At 40.7% G+C, this 22,655-nt stretch overlaps 1 protein-coding gene across 1 annotated transcript; it reads right to left on the minus strand.

Moving 5' to 3' along the window:
- Nucleotides 1-19,463: 19,463 nt before the first annotated feature.
- LOC311169094 (transmembrane protein 126A-like) lies at nt 19,464-20,081 on the minus strand (the record flags this gene model as incomplete). Its single annotated transcript, XM_084230804.1, has 1 exon — nt 19,464-20,081. Exon 1 carries the CDS (start codon nt 20,052-20,054, stop codon nt 19,464-19,466), a length of 591 nt encoding a protein of 196 aa, XP_084086930.1. The 5' UTR covers nt 20,055-20,081.
- Between the last annotated feature and the right edge of the window lie 2,574 nt (nt 20,082-22,655).

Here is a 22,655-nt window from a genome sequence, read left to right on the forward strand (position 1 = left end):
TGCTATAAAATAAAACTATGGTAGTTTTTTTCACCTCCATATACTGAGTCAGGTAAGTCAAATGTCTGGATTTGATGCACTGGCACAGCATTATCGTCCTATGAAAAAGAGCAGGGACTTGTCCTCTACAGGGCAGTTTCACTGCCAAGCAGGGGCACATTAAGCCTTAGTAGTAACATGATTTCAGAACATGAATTCCAGAGGATCCCGAAATGAGGAATAAATCCATTCCACCCCAAAAGCCTTTCCCAGAGCCCTACACAGATTACAAAAAAATGACTAAGGATTGGTACAGGTACTGAAAATTCAAAACTGCAGCAAAACTCTACAAACATATACATATATCCTAGAACTCTTGCTGAATTTCAAAACACAAAGTTTCAAACTTTAACCTCAAAAGAGGATATGGTATTGTAGCTGGGGCTGGCCTGTTATTCCTAAAAATGTTGAATTCTCCATCCTTGGGAGGCATCTGATGTATGTTTTCCTGTCAGCCTCTCCACAGGTGTGCAAATGCAGGGGACCTATTGCTTTCTGCAGAGATGGAGCAATTCAAACAGCCAGATGGGCAATGCTAAGAGCGACAAAGGGCCCAATCCCACAAGGTTCTTAAAGAAGTCATTGGAATGCAGATCATTGGTGTGAAATAAAGTATCACATTATGCCTAAAGCAAAGAAGAACACACTTCTATCTATTAGCTCAGGCACTGTGAAAGCAGTCTGTTTATTTTGGTAGTGCCCATATTAATGTCATGATTTATTTTTAATAATATTAATTTATTTCACAATTCTATGTTTTAAATACCATTTTGCCTTTTAAAAGAAATCACCCTGGAAAATTTCATGTATTTCCTGCTTCCTATTTGAGTAACTATGGCATGCTGGCAAAAGCACAGACTTGGACCCCATACTTGACTCAGGGATGAGTTTGTTACTAAGTTCCAAGGCAAGTTAAGGTTAAGTAGGCAGCTTCAGGGACAGTAAAGGCAGGGACTTAATGAGAGTTCAAGAGAATTCTGAGATAAAAACAGTAAATTCTAAGAGGTGCTATGCCATAGCATACCTGGGAGTCCTTGTTTCCTTCCCTTAAATAAACTGTTCTTTACTTTTTATTATTATTATTTTATTTATTTTGTAATATATTTTTACATCATTGTTCATTTTTAAACAATGTCTGCTTTCCACCCCCACTCAGGTGTAGTCCCCATCAATTTCCAATGCATCTGTGCACCATCACCTTCTGTTTTGAATAAAGTTTGCTTCTCTTTGCTTACTTACTAAAAAGACCATGAATTCCTTTTTATGGTTTCGTGGTTCAAGAAACAGCACATACTGGCTTCCTGACCATACACTGCTATATTTTGGGGCTCCCAACCTGATGCTTGTTGTAGGGTAAGGAAAAAATGTCAGGGTTTTCTGCCCTCCCGCCATCAGGATGGAGGATGGATCCCTGCGGTTCTGAATGCATGCCTGGTGGCGGGCACCTGTAATAGGGTGTGGGCAGATGTAGATGGGATTCACCTGGGCTAAGACTGGGCTAAGAATGAACAGAAGCCGAGAGAGAGAGAGAGAGAGAGAGAGAGAGAGAGAGAGAGAGAGAGAGAGAAGAAGAAGAAGAAGAAGAAGAAGAAGAAGAAGAAGAAGAAGAAGAAGAAGAAGAAGAAGAAGAAGAAGAAGAAGAAGAAGAAGAAGAAGAAGAAGAAGAAGAAGAAGAAGAAGAAGAAGAAGAAGAAGAAGAAGAAGAAGAAGAGAAGAGAGAGAGAGAGAGAGAAAGGAAGAAGGAAGAAGGAAGAAGAAGGAAGAAGAAGGGGAGGGGAGGGGAGAGAAGAGAGAAAGGGAGGGGAGGGGAGGGAAGGAGACACCACACTGGAGAGCCCAGATAGAGTGAAGACTTGGAGGGCTGGGAGGACTGCCAGCCTCCAGGCCCCCCAGCACCCCTGCCTGCCATATGCCTAGTAAATTTAAATAAAAGACCTGCAAAAGCAACTGAGGACTCTGACTCCTCCTTTACCCAGTCTGCTAGATCAGAAAATATAGTAATATTTGCCATTTTCACAGATCTTTACAGCTTCTGAGACCACCATTCTTAAGAATGTATGCCAGAAGGTGTGTGCTTAACTCTTTGGAATGTGAGGATTCCATTTTTTTTTTCTTTTTTAATTTGCATGAACACAGGAACAAGTTTCCTCATTTTTAAATGCAACAAAACATTGATTTGCATAACTGAAACATTTCTTAAAACATAATTTAGAATTTGACAGGAATATGAACTTCACTGGGGAGGGAAACTATCATCAGAATTTTTTTTTACTTTTTTTTTATTTTTATATTCCCCATAAAATTGCAACCCCCTGATTTTGACCCCAAACCCACCTTTCCCCGCCCCCGCACCAAAGTGTGTCTCTGGTTCATAGTTGTTTGTTGATTTTGATTTTTTTTCTTTCTTATTCTTTTTCCTGGTCCCTTATTTAAGTTTTCTAGATTCCTGCTATGAGTGAGACCATCCGGTATTTTTCTTTTTCTTTCTGGCTTATTTCGCTGAGCATGATCCCTTCCAGCTCCATCCATGTTGCTGCAAATTGCATGTGTTTATCTTTTTTGAATGCTGAGTAATATTTCATGGTGTATATGTACCACATCTTCTTGATCCAGTCATCTATTTTTTTGGCATTTGGGTTGTTTCCAAAGCTTAGCTATTGTAAACAGTGCTGCTATAAACATAGGGGTGCAGGTGCCCTTTTGAATTGATGTTTCTGTGTCCTTTGGGTAAATACCTAGGAGTGGAATTGCTGGATCATATGGAAGCTCTATGTTTAGTAGGTCCAGAAATCTCCACACAGTTCTCCATAGTGGTTGGGCCAGTTTGCACTCCCACCAGCAGTGCAGGAGAGTTCCTTTCTCTCCACAGAGAATTCCATTTCTTTAGCTAAGTCTTTGTATCTTTGAAGTCAAAATTACACTTAAAAGGATATATTGCTGTGTTGAGAATTGTATGATGTTTTGCATTACACTTCACAACACAGACATTTTCTTGAGGCAATTTTATGACCTAGTATCAATCTAACTCATTCTGTGACTAACTTCTATCACAGATGTCTTCTTGAGATAGTGAGTGTTCTAACAGCTTTTAAATTCAAAACCTGTGCCCACCAGTGTTTGTAGGTTTTGGGCTTTCAACATTCCCATTAGCAACTACTTTTACATAAAACAAGTTTATTCACTTCAGGTCTCATGATGGATCCAGTTCAGCTTAAACTGGACCAGTTCAATCCAAACCCAGTCTAGTTTTTAAGTCGGATTCAGTCCAACTCCAGTCAAAGCCTGAAAATCACCAGTAGTTCTCATTGTGAAATCTAGGAAAAGTGGGGACAGAATTTGGGGAGGGATTCCAATCAACTGTGGAACTGTGGAAGGCCAATTAGATCAGGATATCAACACAAAGAGAGTAGGCAGAGAACCAAGAGAAATTTAGCCTCAGAATTCAAACACTGTTAAGGAAAAGGGATTAGGGATTTTGGTATCACATCTGAAACCACACCTGTGTTTCTCATTGTCATTGAAGTAATTGGTTTTCTTTCAGATATTTATTGAGCCTTTGGATCTTGCTTGTTACCTACTTGTCATTGAGTCCCCCTACTTGTTATAGGAATCCAACCAATCACCAGTGGGAAATAGACCTTATACCCTGAGGGGTTACATTTACCCCCTTCCTGCTTTCAGGCGATGACTCCAGAACCAACTGAAACTTAATAGCTGTACAGATGCAGGTGGGAGAAGACCTGATCCAGGTCTCATTAGCTTGCAAAAGTTCACATCCCTGGTTGGAGACTTAAGATGTTAACAAGATATGAACTATATGAATATACATGCAACCCATCTGCATATGGGCCACTGTAGCTCAGTCTATATCATTCTATGATGCTGCTCCCACTACCCTGACCTGGTAACAAACCCCATAAAGCCAGGACCACTGCAGCTCTCAGTCCACTGTTCTTTTCGTAGGGCATTGCTGCCTCTTTCCTCTTGTGTGATCAACAAAAAAATGCTCTTCCTTTGAAACCCACTGGTCTTTTCAAAATTTGTGGGTTATTAATTAGTGAAAAAGACCCCTTGGAATCTGTAGTAAGAGCCCATTGTATGCCACCAAATCTGTTAAATAGCAAAAAACCAACTGAGTAAAGTTAAAGATCTAATTCGCTTTTTCCAGCAATATTTAAATTAGGGAGAAACTCAACTAGCAAATAGAAACCTTGCGAGGCTGTACAAAATGGAAAACTTTTAAAGATAAAAAGTGAATGAGACAAGAAAGTCAAAAACCAAAAAAAAGAATTATTTCAGATAAGATCACCTCCTTTGAGGAATCAAAGAGTCTATTGTTGATTATTTCACTAGTGCTGACCGGGTGTCCAGATTGTCCAGTTAAAACTACTTTCCTGGATAAGGGCAAACTGCAATTAGATTTAGTAGTAAAACTTGTTTTGGTGAATGGGCTTAGCACAAATGACTCCATTCTGGCCTGTTGAGATAGATAGATAAATAGATACACACACACATATATACGAATTTACAAAGTAGAGAAAGCAACATAGTTCTGTAAAATCCAAATAGATAAGTAGATAGATTATCATCTTAATTACTGAAAACAAAATCTGGAAAGCAGTTATTTAGGCTCATTTGTTACTCTCATGCCCCATAACAGAAACCAACCATGCCTTTGTTTAAATGAGAATGAAAATAATAATCAGAACCAAAAAATAAAATATTAACAACTTGTAAGCTAATAATTAAAACATATAATAGAGCACCATGAAGAAACATAGCCTGTAGTTGCTAAGCCAATGTAGAAACAGCTACATGTAGAAAAGCTACATGGCCACATGAGCTCCAGCTCTGCCCTTGAAGGATCTAGTAGGTCCTAGGACACTACTGTGGATGGTCAAACAAATAAGTGATCCAGCAAGAGCTTTCCACTGGTAACCAACAACTGAGTTCCAAAAGACAACTTTGATAAATTGAGGCAAAAAATGATAAGCACAATGTGATTTTTTTTTTAAGATTTTTGTGTACTTTTTTTGTATTCTAAAAGATTAAAAATGGCTCCCTGAGTTTCTCATGAAAATGACATTGCACACACAGCAAATTTATCAAATTATCAGATTCATTCATGATTATTTGTATATTGAAGTAACATTGATTTACAAAACTGTACAAATTTAGGGGATCAGATTCACACCTTCCTATGTTTATCAGTTATTATCAGGTAGGTACTAGCCTACCCCCAAAATCCAATTCCCAAGTGGTCATTACCAAAGGCCATTGTGTTTACTCCCCTTTGTTCTCATCCCCATCCTCCCTCCCTAGCTAGCAGCCTCAGTTCTGTAGTCATAATTCTAGGGCTTGTCAGGTTTTTTTGTGATTTTTGTTTGTTTGTTTTCTCTAAATTCCATATATAAGTGACATCATCCAGTATTTGTCTTTCTCTTTCTGACTAATTTCACTTAGCATGATCCCTTCAGTTCCATTCATGTGCTCACAAATGGCAAGAGTTAATTTATTTTTATAAATGAGTAGTATTCCATTGTGTAATAGAGCACATCTTCTTAGCCCACTGTTCTTTTCATGGGCATTTAAGTTTTCACATAACTTGGCTGTTGTAAACAGTGCTGCTATGAACATGGGAGTGCATATATAACTTCAAATTAGTAATTTTGTATTCTTCGGATAGATACCTAGGAGTAGAATTGCTTGATCATATAGTAGATCAATTTTTAATATTTTAAGGAATAGACATATTGTTTTCCATAGGGGCTGGACCAGTATACATTCCAAAGAACAGTATACAGGTTCCTTTTTCTCCACATCCTGGCCAACATTTGTTGTCTCGGGTTTTTTTGTTTGTTTTTATGGACCATTGTTACAAGAGTGAGGTACTAGGTATCCCATTGTGGTTTTGATTTGTATTTCCCTGATAATAAGTGATGAATATTTTTTCAAGTGCCTGAATATTTTTTTCACAGCAATCTAGCTGTGAATACATGGGAGGTGAGCCTAGCATCTTGACTCTGCTGCCATCTTGCCCTGCCTCTCAGAATTACTTTTTATGAGACACATTTATCTGTCTTCGTGGTAAAATAAGAGTCAAGACTCTCACACAGAAATTCCTGAAGCTGTGGGTTTTTGTTTTGTTTTGTTTTTAATTGTGGCCATATACCTCACCAAAAAATTAGCATTATAACCATTTTTATTGAACTATAATTGACATATAACATTATATTAGTTTAAGGTTTATTACACAATAATGCAATACTTGTATATATTGCTAAATGATCACCACAATATTTTAAACATCTATCACCCCACAAAGTTGCAAATTTTTTTCCTATGATGATAACTTTTAAGTTCTACTCTCTTAGCAACTTTCAAATATATGAAAGAGTATTATTATTAACTATAACCACCATGCTTTACATGCTTTATATTTTTATCAATAACTGGAAGTGTGACCTTTTGACCACATCTACCCACTTTGTCCAGTCTGGCACTGGATATACCCTATCCTCTGTGTCTATCAGTTCAATTTTTCTTTTAAGACTTCACATGTAAGTAAGAACATACAGTATTTAACTTATATGAAAAACTGTAAGACATTAATAAAAAATTGAAAACACAAAGCAAAAAATCATCTGTGCTCTGGATGGGAAGAATTAGTATTGTTAAAGTATCCATACTACCCAGTCTATAGATAAATGCAATCCCTATTAATATCCAGTGACATTTTTCATGTAAATAGGAAAACAATCCTAAGATTTGCATGGAACCACACACATACAAAACCAAAAATAGTCAAAGCATCTCAGTAAAGAAAATTAAAGCTAGAAGAACTTCCTGGTTTTGCATTATATCACAAAGACAAAAATAGTACAGTGTTGGCACCAAAAAGACACATAGATCAATGGAACAGAATAGTAAGCCAAGAAATAAAAGACACAAAAAACTAAAAATATACAATGGAGGAAAGGGCACTCTCTTCAATAAATGATGTTGGAAAAAATCAATAATCACATGCAAAAGAATAAAATTGGACAACTATCTTATGCCATAAACAAAAATCAACTTAATTTGAAGCATGGATTAAGTCTTGACCATAAAACAAAATAATCCTAGAATAAAATATAGGAGTTGACTTATTTTTTTAAAGATTTATTTATTTGTTTGTTTATTTATTTATACAAGCACTGGGTACAGTCAGAAGCACAGGAGGGTGAGAGAATTCACCAGAGCCAGAGTGAGGAACAGAACAGAAATACACTGCTGAGGGGAGCAGCGGGAGGCAGGAGAGGCCTGCGCACCATGCGGGAACCTTGCCGGTGGCCGGGGATCAAACCGGTGCTGCAGAGGCTACAGAGCTGCAGCCACCAGGGGAGGCCCAGGAGTTGACTTCTTCTTTTTTTTTTTTTTTAATAGAGGCATGTTTTTTATTTATTTGTTTGTTTGTTTGTTTTGTTTATGCATGCACTGGGTACAGTCAGAAGCGCGGGAGGGTGAGAGAATTCACCAGAGCCAGAGCGGGGAACACAGCAGGCTGAAGGACCGAAGTACACTGCTGAGGGGAGCAGCGGGCAGCAGGAGAGGTCTGCGCGCCATGGCAGTGGGCGGCAGGAGAGGTCTGCGCGCCATGTGGGACCCTCCTCAGGTGGCCGGGGAGCAGCCGGGGATCGAACCGGTGCCGCAGAGGCTGTGGGCAGCTTCGCAACCCAGCACTCAACCGCTGCGCCACCAGAGAGGCCCTGGAGTTGACTTCTTAACACTGATCTTTGCAATAATTTTTTGAATATGGCAGCAAAAGCAACAAAGCAAAATAAATAAGTGAGATTACATCAAACTTAAAAGCTTTTGTACAGCAATGGAAACTGTCACCAAACTGGTAAACATGAGTTTACCAGTTTGCCCTATTTGTCTTTGCTTGGCTCCTGTTTATCTTTTCTTCCCAACAAAACCAGGCAAAACCAGCTGAATCCAATATGGAAGTATAAGTAATAGAAGAGTTAAGCCAGAGCCTTATCACCAGGTAAAAATCCTGCCTACCAGCACCTTAACAGAGCCAGTCTAGATCAAATGTGTAACAAAAAGGTGTGGAAATACAGTTCCTGGAAAACCCTACCTACTTATCTGAAATCCTGTAGATGTCTCTTCTCTTCCCTAGTATTTCACCACATAAGGCCCTGCTTCTCCCCAGTTCGGGGATATGGCCTTCTTAACTGTAGGCTACCATATCCTCAGGTTTGCTAGCACCTGATTAAACCTGCTTTCCTTCCACCAACTCTTGTCTGGAGTTTTGACTTATGAGCAATAAGGAGTCAGACCTTAAAATTAAAAAAAAAAAAACACCTATACCAAAACCACCAACAAAAGGGCAACTTGCAGGATTGGAGAAAATATTGCCATGCATCTGATGAAGTGCACATACAATTCAATGGCTAAACACAAAAACCAAATATTTTGATTTTTTTAAAATGTACAAATGATCCAGTTAGACATTTTTCCAAAGAAGACTTCCAAATGGCCAACAGGTCACAAAAAGTTGCTCAACATCATTAGTGATCAGGTAAATGCTTATCAAAACCACAATAAAATATCATCTCATGCCCTCATACCTGTTAAAATAGCTATTGCCAAAAAAACAAGAGATAATGAGTGTTGACAGGATGTGGAGACAAAAGGAACCCTTGTGCAAAGTTGTAGGGAATATAATATGGTGCAGTCACTGAGGAAAACAGTAAGGCTATTTCTCACAACATTAAAAATAGAACTACCATATGATCCCGCAATCCCACTACCTCACTTCTGGGTATATAACCAAAGAAAATGAAAATAGGATATCAAAGAGTTATCTTCACTTCATTGAAATAGCTGTCAGAATAGCCCACATACGGAAACAACCAAGTATCAATCAATGGAAGAATATGTGAAGAAAATGTACTAAATAGATGTATACAAAAATATATTTTATACAAATATATTTACGTATATGAGAAAACAAGAAATCTTGCTGTTTGTGAAAAATGGATGGACCAAAAATCTACAATTAAGTAGATTTGGGGAATCCTTTCACAATATATACATCCATCATCATCATCACATATATGCTAAAAAGCTTACTATATTGTCTACCAATTTTATCTCAAAAAAGCTAATTGATACATATATACATATATATTTACATATATACAATTAAGGGCATAGGTTGGATTGATTTTATTTCTAAAATTTTAAATAGATTTTCTGTTTTCTCAGCATTTCTTCTGTGTAAGTTGTTTAATGTTACATTGTAGCTCAATAAGCACAAGTGTAACTGTTATGGAGCAGCCCGGATATAAAACGGGTTGCCTGGTTGTGGGTCCTCACCTGCGTGCTTAAAAGGGACTTATTAATACTCCACTACAGGCACACACAAAAGGTTAATAAAATGTTTATTTACAAGGGAAAGGGAATTGAGGAAATGTACAACTCAGGGAGAAAATAGAGAAATAAAAATTTTAATGTGTCTTACCCGATCCACCGACCTGGAAACCCAAAGGCATTCTCAGTGCTGGCCGAGCACTGCGAGCTGGCAGAGAGCCAAAAAGGGAATTTCCCCAAAGCCCACGTGTTTGGTTTTATACCAAACCTGGCTGCTTAACCCCACCCTCAGATTCCAGCAACCTTCCCTTTGGTGGTGATGGGATTTGTAGTTCCCAATGTCTTTTGGTTTTGGTCTGGAGTGGGGGTGGAGTCCACAAAGCCTGTGTGGAAGTAGCTTTAGGACATCCTTTTCCCCCTAACATATCCACTTTTGTTAGAAAAAGTGAAAACAAATGCAAATTATACAGCAAATTGGAGACTTTCCAACAGACACTAAGAGGCATCGTGCCCCTTTGTGTGAGTATACTTGATCACTTGGAGACAGGAATTTCCCCTCTTGTCTCCTCAAGTAGTCTGCCTTCAGAATTTGTTGCTCTAAGTGATTCCAACCATGTTATACTTCCTGGGGGAAAGAAAAGGAAAACATATTTTCTTCAAATAATACAACTTGAAAGCTAGATAGATGATAAGATGGATGGATAGGTAGATGGATGATAGAGATAGAAAGATAGATAGCTAGATAAATAATAAACATACATACGGATAGCTAGTTTTAGTGTTAGTTATTTTCTCAAATCTCTAACTCATTATGGGACTATATTAATCTAGGATAGGCTATATTAGCCTCTGCTTGAACACTTTCATAAAGCATCCTATCATATTGTAATCCCATTGGCTTTCCTTTGGTGTAAAAATGTATTTGTTTTAGCCTGCAAGCACTGGGCCTTACTTCATCCTCTGCATTTGCCCTCTGCATAGGTAAGTTTACCATTTCTTTGAGTCATTCCTCAACTATTCCTAAGTTATCATGTTTCTTGATTCTTTACTTCCCAGGATATCCTCCTCTGCACATTATATTATTGCTAATGTCCCCTTATGTTTGGCACCCTAAGTACATTATGCATTATTAAACAAATGTCTGCTGAGCATCCCATTGGGCCATGAGCCAGTGGAGAAACAACCAATAAAACATTTGTAGTCTCTGCCTCATGGGCAGATGTAATTTACAGCATCAATAACAAAAACCAAACAAACAAACAAAGCAAGCCTAGAGAGAATTCTCTGGCTATTGGGATGCCCTCCCCATCCTGTAGTGATCCCATTACACTTCCTTTAAAAATATCAGTTGCTCACCATCATGAGAGCTCTCTATAGTGCTGCCTTTGCACCCATTTAGAAATTTGCCCTGTTCTATGGCTGGTCCTGCCTATTGCGGATGACCTTCGGAGTACAGATTCATAAGTCACAAAGATAGTCACAAAGAGAAGCAGAAGTAGGAGAGAAGCAGAAGTAGGAGAGAAGCAGGAGAGAGGCAGGAGAGAGAAGGGGAGAAAGAAGCCAGAGAAGCCCAGAGTGAAGACTTCCTGGGGGCTTGGAGGCCTGCTGGCACCCCTGGCACCCCTGCCTGCCATGTACCTGGTTACTGCAATGCATGTAAAGCTCAATAAAAGCCGGAGACACCCACTGAAGGCTCCAACGACCCCCCTTTACCAGGTCTGCTCGGATCACAGAAACCTGCTCAGTGCCCATCCTGCCACTACAATTGGCGTAAGTAGACAGGATGTTCTGACGCAGATGAGTATGGAGCACCCAGAAGACCTCAGGAGGAACTGATGAGTAGCAGACTGTGTTTGCCTGTGACAATGCTGGATGTGCCATGGCAGCACAGGTGGTGACCAAAGTCCAGGAGGTGCTGAAAGAGCTGAAAATGCAACAGGAGCACAGAAGGTGGACAAAGTCCAGAAGCTACGGGACTGGGATGAGACATCACCTGGAGGAGGAGACGACCGGAGAGGACCAGCCCATGACCCCGGAGGCAGCAGAATCATCAGGGAAGAAGGACCATGATTCGGAGCTCGCCATTGCTGATGCGAAAGGACTGATGGATTTGGACTTACAATCCCACCAGAAGGTGGAGGAACTTTGGCAGGGTAATGTTCTGTTTTGGGGACCCTGGGGGATGATGGCTGTAGGGTAAGGTAAAAGCATCAGACTTTTCTGCCCTCCTGCTATTAGGATAGATGTCAGAACCCTGCGGCCCTGAATGCATGCCTGATGGCGGGCACCTGGAATAGGGTGTGGGCTTAGGTAGATGGGATTCACCTGGGCTAAGACTGTGTTTTTAAGGGCGGCGTCACGGGGACGCCAGCAGAAGCCGAGAGAAGCCGAAAGAAGCCGAGAAGCAGAAGCACGAGAGAGCAGAGCAGCAGAGACCACCAGAGAAGGCCGGAGAGCCCAGGAATAGTGAAGACTTGCTGGGGGCTGGGAGGTCTGCCAGCCTCCCAGCCCCCCAGTACCCCTGCCTGCTGTGTACCTGGTAAATCCCAATAAAAGCCTGCAAAAGCCACTGAGGGCTCCAGGACTCTCTCCTCCTTTACCCCCTCTGCTGGATCAGAAAACCTGCTCAGTGACTATTCCTGCCCCTACAATGGGTGTTTGTACACCCCAACAGATGAGAATCTGAGGGTGGCCAGTAGGCCTTGGTGGTCAAAAGCAGCCTGTGTACTGCCCAGCAGCTAGGCAGAGGAAAAAAAGCGAACTTAGAAAGGCAAAAGCTGGTGCTGAGATTGAGAAGCCCTGTGTGGCTGTTAAACAGCCTGAGTATGCTGAAGAAGGCGAATAAGTCTCTTAAAATCACCTGTGGGTGATGCCCTGCTCATTGCTGAGTGAGGGTGAGGAGCTGAGGAACCCATCCATGGGAGACGGGTGGGGAACATGGCTTGTGGTGGAGCCCACAGCCAAAAAGGGGACCCAAGAGAGGCCGCATGTGGGGCTTGTAACCACGGATCCCCGACTCATGTGCTTGTGCAGTGAGTTGGCCTGAGTGCAGGGGTCTGCATGTCTCATTGTTGGCTGTGAAAGCCCAGTGTTGGAGTGACCGCAGACAGAAAACCCTGAGGATTGGGTGATTACCCCCAAAACACAGAATCGCCAGTCCAAGAGTGAGTGCATCCTGGGGGTGAATGTGGTGTGAGGTTTTGTGGCCAAGACCACAGCTAGAGAAGGTCAGGAAGCCTGGGTGGTTTCTCCCTTGAATGAGTAGTGCCTTCAGCAGCAGAAATGGTAGATCATCTGCTGGTACCAATAATGGTCTTTTGCCACTAGGTTGGGACCCTGCCTGGAATTATTTGTGTTCTGTCGTATTTTTTATTCAGCTGTATGCTATTTTCTTTTGTGGGCCATGGCTGCTGTGTTTGTGTCTGTTAAAGGAAACTTGTGTATACTTGTATATAGATTGTATGGCAGAAAACCCTGAGGGGGTGGATTGTAGGGTAAATGGTTTACAGGCTTTTCTGCCCTCCCACCATTAGGTTTGCTCTGCCTGATGGTGCACCTGCAGTTGTTATATTGTTGCAAACTATCTTATTTACATCTGCGGGATATGGGAGGAGTATTGAGAGATAGTCACAAAGAGAAGTAGAAGCAGGAGAGAGGCAGGACAGAAGGGGAGAAAGAAGCCAGAGTAGCCCAGAGTGAAGACTTGCTGGGGGCTTGGAGGCCTGCTGAACTCCTGGCCCCCCGGCACCCTTGCCTGCTGTGTACCTGGTTGCTGCCATGCATGTAAAGCTCAGTAAAAGCAGAGAAACCCACTGAAGGCTCCAAAACCCTCCTTTACCTGGTCTGCTCAGATCATAGAAACCTGCTGTGACCATCCTGCCACTACAATAAGGTTCCTGATGTCAGCAATGGGACAGCATGTTCCAATCACCTTATCATATTTTTTCTTTAGAAATCCCCAATATGTTTCTGTTGAAAATTTCAGCTAATCTTGCTAGTAGTAGGCAGAAGCTCACCCAAGCTTCACAAGGCTCTATTTATATGCTAAGATATCCCAAGTCAGGAGATGATTCCTTCGGGCTTGATTAGGACTGACCTTGCAGGAATCAAGATCTCCAATTTTCTGGTTAATGCTCCAGTGCACAATTTAAAAGATTCCAGCTTCTGATGCCTGGCCTCTAGTCCCAAATACAGGAAGTTCCAACTCTGGCCTCTATGTACCCCTTCCTTTACCTGGCACCTGAGGTTCAGATTTTTTCTCCCAGAATGAATGAGACCTTATTGAAGCAAAATGTCTGTATATTTGGAGATGTATTAGGACTGAAAGCCAGAAGACACAAATTCAAGAAGTCCTTGACTAGTGTTCTGAGTTCTGGTCAGTTAATTCATATTAGGGTTAGAAGTCCATCAAGCTCTGATTGTGTGCCCATTATGCAAAGTAATTTGGAAGTCAGTTGAGTTCTAGTTGGTCCAATAATATGCAAATCAAATGAAAGTTAGTTGGGCAATAATTGGTGAAGTTTCAATCCTAGGCAGTCTGCAGCAGGCCTGCTTTGAGCTCAGATCCAGAGGCAGGTGAGTCTGGGTAGGGCTGACTATGCCTAGGCTTGCTTGGCTGTGCTTGGGGTCTAACCCTTAATAGCCTATTGACTCTGTTTTAATTACTTATATTCAAAAGATGTTTCATATTTCTTTTTTTTTAAAGATTTATTTATTTATACAAGCACTGGGTACAGTCAGACATGCGGGAGGGTGAGAGAATTCACCAGAGCCAGAGTGGGGAGCAGAGCAGGCAGAAGGACCAAAGTACACTGCTGAGGGGAGCAGCGGGCGGCAGGAGAGGTCTGCGTGCCATGTGGGACACTCCCCTGGTGGCTGGGGAGCAGCCAGGGATCGAACCGGCGCTGCAGAGGCTGCGGGCAGCTTCGCAACCCAGCGCTCAACCGCCGCACCACCGGGGAGGCCCTGTTTCATATTTCTTATCAGGTTCACTGTCCAATAATGCGTTTATGAAGAAGATAATAACACCAGTCTCTTTAGACCAAAAAGCTAGGTGAATAAGTAGTTAATTAAGTTCAATAAAAGAACAAAGCAGGAGGCTGCGCATTCCTTCACTCAAGAGTTTTACTACTGTCATTCTCTCACCATTCTTAATTCAACTTACCATTCTCTCAGGAGCAAGCCTGAAGGTTCCCCAGCCCAACCCACCGCCTCAGCTAGTTGCCCCTGAGGACCCAGTATGTGGAGGCTTTTGATCAGGTCATATACTAGACAGATGAGTTCTCTCAGTGCAATCAGGGGACAGACACTTCTTCTTTGTCCAATTCTAGTTGTGATTGGCATGGATAAGTAGTGGGGCTTGCAGAGGGTGGCAACATCCTTATAATAATAACCCTTCACATCTTCTGGCCACATCACAGATAACACTGGGCACAATGTTCTCCTCTTCCCAGACCTAAAAGATGACTTTAAATATGGCCATCAATCCAGGGTGGGTGGTAGGCCTGGGGAAGTAGGTCATTGTAGGGTAAATGGTTTTCAGGCTTTTCTGCAGCCCACCATTAGGATTGCCCTCCTGGATCCAGCGGCACTTGCAATTATTACATTGTTGTACCTTGTCTTGATTACTTCTGTGGGCCATGGGAGGAGTATTGAGAGAGTGATCAAGAGAAACAGAAGCAGGAGAGAGGCAGGAGAGAGAAGGGGAGAAAGAGAGCCAGAAGAGAGAGAGAGAAGCCTAGAGAGAAGACTTGCTGAGGGGCTCTCCTGGCCGGGGAACACCCCTGCCTGCCATGTACCTGGTTGCTGCACTATATGTAAAAGCTCAACAAAAGCCTAAGAAAGCCACCAAGGGCCCCAGGACTCTCCTTTACCCTATCTGCAGGATCATAGATAACCTGCACTGTGCCCATCTTGGCACTACAGTCATAAAAACACTAAGTTCCACTATGTAGCTATTGTTTATCTTGGTAATAGAGAAGTTTTTCACAAAATGAAAATGTAACTTCTTGACATGTATACTTTGTGGTATTATGAGAGTGATTTTATTACTCTATAAGATACAGAAATACTTGTTTGAGACCCTAATATTATTATAGGGCACGAGGAAAGGAAAAGAATGGTAAGAAGTGTTTTGACAGGACATTAAGCAGAATTATGATATCATAGCCTGCATCACAATTAAGGGAGTGGTTCTGAACACAGATCTGCTTTAAATTCCATTTCCACCTTTTAATCTTCAGTATTAGACACTACCTATTTATTACTTCCATCAATTTCTTTTTTTATTTAACAGTCACCTCAAAAAATCTGTGCTCTCTCTGATCTTGTATGGCCTTCCCTTCCCATGGTTATTAAGTGGGCTTTATGTAACTGACAAATTAGATAAAAGATTTTTACGCATATATATGAACTGTGACCAAACCTACTTTGAAGTAAGGCTGAGATGTATTCTCTAATCCTCTGATGACATTTTATTTATCCATAAACTTGAGAAACATTTATTGAGAACCTAAAATAACAAGTGTTGATCTAGATCCTGAGTCTATGCTAATGAATGAGGCGACAGATATGGTGTCTATTCTGGTGTGGAAGGGAGGGCAACTGAAAGTAACAAAAAATAACTTCTGGGGTGTGAAGGAAATCATCCCATACTTCTCTAACTTCTTCTGGACAGACAAGTAATCAAACAAGCATCAGACAGATTGAGAATGTTAAGAGGAACAGTGAAGAACAAACTCCTCACAGTGAGTGGCACTCATAGCCAATGCATTACAGAAGGTGGAGCTTTCCAGGCTCCTCCCCCTGACATCCTGGGTTGGGGAACTAATGGGAAATGGCTCACTCCAAGGTCCCTTGCATGAAGTTTCAACAAAGCCCACAGAAAGTCTACTTAGTTATTCTGCTCTATTAGGTCAAATAGATTAGAATTACATATAGTTCATAAATGCAATTTTTGGCATGGAATTAGGATGAAGATAGAGAATTTAAGTATGCCTCTCAACCATTTTTGAGATTGTTTTCCCCTTTTGGTTGGTACTGATTAATTATTTTCTGGAAATGGAAGACTTTGCCACATTGCCTATGCATGGACAGTGCTTCATGACTAGATTGTTATTTTCTTTGAAACATTGAAACCCCAATAAAAACTCTCTTCTAAGATCACAGCCCAGCATCCAACTTTCATCGCCAAATTACTACAAAAATTGTCAGTGAGGAAATTGTAATAGGAACAGTGAGAAGCAACCTCTGAACCAGTGGGTAACACACAGCCAACTCCATAGTAGAAGGTGGAGTTTCTAACTCCCCTTTCTCACATTGTTGGCAGGGGACCAAAAGGGGAGGAGCTGGTGTTTCAGGATGCTTTGGAGGATGGTGTTAGTGGAGAAGCCACCAGCTGGCCACATGCAGCTTCAACTTGGACCTCTGTCTCTGTTTAACTATCTGAAATATTGTTCTAGCAAATAAATTCTATCTATCTATCTATCTCTCCTCACCTCTCTGTCTCTCTTTTCTCACTCCCTATGGGGGAAAAATCCTGTTTTGTTTTTCTCCATTTTTCTGTTTTGGGTTGTGTCATGAGCAGAGAGCTGAGAGCCCACCAACTTGGACATCCACTTTCTCCCAGCTTTTGCCTGATTTTAATAAGAGAAAAAAAATCCAAAAAGAAGTTTAATAATAATATGAAGACCTCCTGTTTACATGAGAGAGGCCCAACATGACTGATTAACTTCCCACATTCCTTCAGATATCAAAATAGCATAACTAATACAAGTTGTAGGGGAAAAGGAAGAGTTCAAGTTAGGGAGTTCACAAGGAAGGCACAATAAACAAAGTTATGGAGATTTAAGTTCTGCCTTCCCCACTGAAAAGAGAATAAGGTATTAGGTATCCCCAGTATAGTGAGGAAGACACCCTTACAGAGAGGATTTTACATATAAATGTATTTTTCAAAAACCACTTACCCCAGCCTTCAGAGCCCTTCCCATGAAATCAACCTTTGTTATTAAAAAAACCTTTTGGGGTGGTATATATTTTTCCCCTGCACAACGATGAGGGCTATGGAAAAATTACTAAAGGGTGTTGTGGTGGAGAGTGATGTAGAAGTTACTTCATGTTGGATAACTGGCTCTGTGGTGAGGTGACATTTGAATTGACCCTGGATGACACTGGAAGCCCCAGACAGACTCCTGAAAGCAGGTCTATACCTGAAGTTTATAGGAGCAGGAAAAGTCGAGTGGCTGTGAAGTAATGGGAGACTTTGGGAGAGTATGAGCAGTCCTATTGGCTGTCCCCACATCTTATCCAGGATGCACAGAGCCACAGCTGGCAAATGGGTCAGGAGAAGGTATAGCGTGCAGTTGCAGAAGCCGCCATAGAGCAGTGGAGGCAGAGAAGCAAGTACATGGGTTCATGTCCCACCTGAGGTGAGGTGCCCACCAAACGTGACAGAGCCCTGATACAAAGCATAGCACCTGAATGAGTAGCAGCAACAACTTGGGATGCTGCACTCCATGGGTGTAGTTTCACGGGGTGGCAGCATTGGAAGCAGCACGGGATGAGGGAAAGATTACTCAAAGTCCATGTGGAGCAATGAGAAGCATAGAGGGGCTACACGAGGACGTAAAGTGCAGCCCCCATCCAAGGGCAGTCTCGTATTTATTGGAATCAGGTAAAAAGGTGGGGCAAGTACGTAAGGAGTGTGCATGCTTTGGAGAAGCAGTTAGTGGGGGTGTAAGCCTGGTTGGAGTGACCAGGGGCTATTGTCTGGAGGGTTCCATTGTTCCTGCCAGTCGAAGTATATGAACTCTATTCTAATATCTGCCTGCTATTTTCAGCAGATACTGGTTTCCCACTATCCTCCTCATATCAGGACTTTTGTCCTTGGTGAGAGGCCCCCTGCACGACCCTACACCTAATTGACAAGCAGGAACTCTGGGCACCAAGACAATATTCCCCAAGAACAAAGGGGTCTGGCGATCCTACACATAGGGAACATCCAGCCCTCTATCATACACCTTTCAACGCACGGCATTCTTCCACAGGGCTTATAGGCCACCTGTGTGTCATCCCTGTGTCCTAAGATGGACTCATCTGCAACAGCAGAATGACTTGATGTGTAGTGATTGTTCATGCTTCCCTCTCTTTACTACATCTCTCTTTCTAAAGATCAATTGCTTCACGACATGGAAACCTTACCTTCTCCTCATTTCCCCCCCACTTTTCTTTCTACTGGATGATCTGCGTACACAATAGACAATGTTGAAATTTAAGATTCTTAGAAAAAAAATCAAAACACTCTTTCTTAAGGAAGTATTATAATGTCTTCTGACTTTTTGTGCTTTGTATATGCTAAAGGTAAAAGAAAGGAATTGGAATGATTTAAATTTCCATTATCAGGATCAGTTTGGTTTAGCAAATATTTATTGAATTTCTAGTTTGTACTAGGCATTGAGTATACAATGAGTTAATAACCAGGAGGATCACGGAGGGGAAAAATTGTGTGTGTGTGTGTGTGTGTGTGTGTGTTTAAAACATGAGGAATGGGTTTGGGGAATCAAATTTTTTTTAAAGATCTATTTATACAAGAACCGGGGCACAGGCCAGACTTGCGGGAGGGTGAGAGGATTCACCAGAGACAGAGCGGGGAACAGAACAGGCAGACTGAGATACACTGCTGAGGGGTACAGCGGGCGAGACAGGAGAGGTCTGTCGCGCCATGTGGGACCTTTGCTGGCCAGCTGGGATTGAACTGGTGCTGTAGAGGCTGCAGACAGCTTCACAGCGCTGTGCTCAACTTCCTGTGCTACCAGGGGAGGCCCTGGGGAATCAAATATTTTGCTCTTTTTCAATGAATAACAGGATTAGTAAGATAAATCTGGCACTTACAATAATGCAGATAACCTTGTCTATTCCATCTTCCTACTTCAGAAAATTAGGGTCAATATCCCTCTACAAATTAATATATATATATATATTCAAAAAAGGCTAAAAATTATAATATTTCTTTTTTTTTGACAGCTTCATTGCACAATTTTATTTTTGCATACATATTTGCTTAACACTCATTGAATTTCTAGACCTGTTTCAGGCAACTGGAGAGCCTTTATAAGTAATTTATACTGTCTAGACCCAAGGTATGCAGTAAACACAGTCTGAAGCAAAATGGGAAACAGCATCTTTCTAAAGACAGGTTTAGAAATTCTAATCCAGTAATTTAAGATGTTTCCTTTCTCTGGTAGCAGAGCTGAGTTATACCTGGCTGCTAGACCTCCATTCACAGGAATAGCCAAGAAAACAGGGTAAAGACCACCCAAAGCAAGACCAACCAATCCTCCCCGTGTTATGGTACAAGTTTCACAATTCAAGTCACCTGTATTCAAAGGTAAATTTACAAAACCTCTGTAAGAGAAATCCGCTGTCAGAAATGGGATCACTGCCATCGGTAAGCCAGAAGCTATACGAGCCTGTGTCACATGTAAGACATGCCGGAAAAGACTATTTGCTATTAGTCCACAGAGAGCTGCGTTAATTCCAACATACGTTGACCCATGTTCAAGTAGATTCCTGTCTGCTTCTGGAAGTTGGTTGATTTTTCTGGCTATAATGAAAATTAAGTTTTCTTTGGCAGTATCACCTGGTTCATGATTTTCCATGTTGAGTAGTAAATTAATTTTTCAATAATGTGTATTCTCGCCCCGCGGCGGGCGCCGCCTCCGAGCTCCTCAGCCGCGCACACGCCCGCGGCAGCCTCCGCTCGGCTCGCAGGGCGCCGCCTAAAAATTATAATATTTCTACAGGTAAATTTATTTCAGGTTATTTGCCTACATGCAGGAATCCAAATGCAGTAACAGGTACAAAACTAGTGATCTCTGAGTTAGTCCACACAGGACTATGCTTCCTCCTTGGTAATTACCATGAGGATATGACTAACTTCCATTCCTTCAGATTCCCTAGTACAGATCTCTCCTTTTTCTGCTGTTGATTTTTGTTTGCCATTAATGCCTTTGCCTACAGTCAGATACAAAACATCTCTCCCTCTATGAAGTGGTCACATAGGGGTCAGATTATATTCCACCAACTGAAGGCTGCCCCCAAATACATGAATAATGCCCTCTGGATCTATCAAGAAGCAAACTTTGGCCACTTGTCTCTTCATTCACATCTTGAACCTACAACTTGAAGTATGCAGACCTAAGTCGCAAGTGCCTGCTGATACTGATAAGCATTTTGTTTTTAAATTCTTTAAAGGGGATTTGACATTTTAAATGAGCTAATTGAAGCACAAAAATAGACATCAAAAGAATATATTTTACACTGCTAATACAAGTACAAAAATATTGTCATCATGGGAAGTATTTAATAGTGTTATATTTGAGTGATGCATCCTATAGTCATTGCAAAATAAATAAATAAACACAAGTCTCAATAAATAGACTTGAACATAGAACTCAGGAAAATTGCAAAGGTATGCATTAGAAACCTCACTCAAATAGAATTTTAGGCAGCAACTTGAATTGTTCCAGCTGCTCTCAGTTGCCAGAGAAACCATATAAGATCAGGGGTGGTATGGAATATGGTTTTTCCCACCATTAAGATATTCGCCAAAAGGAAAGATTAAAGATGAAGTGTGTCTCATAGAAAAGTGTTAACAACTCCAGGAGCCTTTCAATGTATTCAATACCTGTCCAAGCATTTTAAAGTTTGGCCAGACCAGTTTCCTAAGCTGAAGACTTTCTTATCTTTCAAAGATGCCCTTCATAGTCAGAACTTTTCAACATCTATTTAGCTCTAAATAGCAAGAGAAACTTATCAAAGAGTTGCCAGGTAACTTGAAACAATAAAAGGAGTAACACTGGAGCTTATAATTCTCTTTAGTAATGGTGCATAAATCCCAGATTCTGAATATGCTGCCACGGTGGGGGGGAAATGAGAATAATAGTAATTCACGGGCAGTAACCAATTATAAGACTGATTAGCACATTCCAAGTGCACTGACCTCTATAAATTTGAATGTGAACAAGAGTTATCCACAATTTACCATCAATTATGTACCTTAATGTGAAATTTCTTGTGCTTTAAGATGGTGTTTGTGGTTACTAAAAAAGTAATTTAAGAGAGGATAAGTTACATTTCAAATATGGACATCGTAATGTTGAAAATTAAATACTTATTAATTAAAAATGTCCTTGGAAAGTATTCGCTATAAAATTTTAATAACTTGTATAATATTAACATTAAACAAAATTAATTTGCTAATAAAGTTAGCAATCTGAGTGACCTTACTTGAAAGCACATAAAAATTTTAGTTACAAAATATATTTATGGAACTACCTAATATTTTAAGATTACAGGGAAAAGTATGAGGTTGGAAGAGAAAAATTGAATGATTAATGATTAATTAAATGATTAATGATTCTGAATTGAATTCATTCTAAAAACATGTTTTTTTGAACTACTGCAAGTCATGATAGTGTCCTCTACAAATTATGTTGGGAGTCTCTTGTTGAAGTAATTTCTAAAAGTAATTAGAACTTAAGAACAATAACCACGAGTTCCAGTTCTATAACCTAGCCAAATAGAAGGTTAGTCCTAGTTCTATAGTATATCCAAAGAGAAAATTAGAATTAAATGAGAACATAGAGATAGGGGATAAAATATAAAAAGACCTGGAGAATGTGAATGACATACTAAGGTCACATAGAGAATCATGCTAAGCAGGGTCCTGAAAACAAATCTTCAGATAGGTGCTAGCTGACCTTCAGTGGTGTCAGACTGTCTGCAGTAATTAAATCATTCCACCTCCTCTCCATTTGGAGAATGAATGCCAGCTTGACAAATAGTTGAGTAAAACATTCACTCATAGGATAATAATTGACTTCTTTTGTGCCTCATGTGATCTATTTGCTTTCACTCCTCTCCCTGGGCTTTGCAATATTTGCACAAGGCAGAAAATCAGATTTTTGCCTTCGCTCATGAATTTGTTTTTAAATCATTTTATTTTTTTACTTTCATAAGAGCACTTTTGGTGAAAATATGGTCACTTATATTTACAAAGCATCAACAACTCAGTTAATTAACTGATATTCTTAGTTAATATTTCACATTTAATTCTATATTTTTTAGTGTGTTAATTACTAAATGAACAAAGGAAAACAGCAACATAAATTTATTTCAAGTTACATGTGGTCAGTGTGAATGGCAGTAAAGAAGGATAAATTGAGTCTATCCAGGGGCAAACTTGAAAAGAATGAAAT

This window comes from Talpa europaea, assembly GCF_964194135.1.
Source record: "Talpa europaea genome assembly, chromosome: 3".
Taxonomy (NCBI): domain Eukaryota; kingdom Metazoa; phylum Chordata; class Mammalia; order Eulipotyphla; family Talpidae; genus Talpa; species Talpa europaea.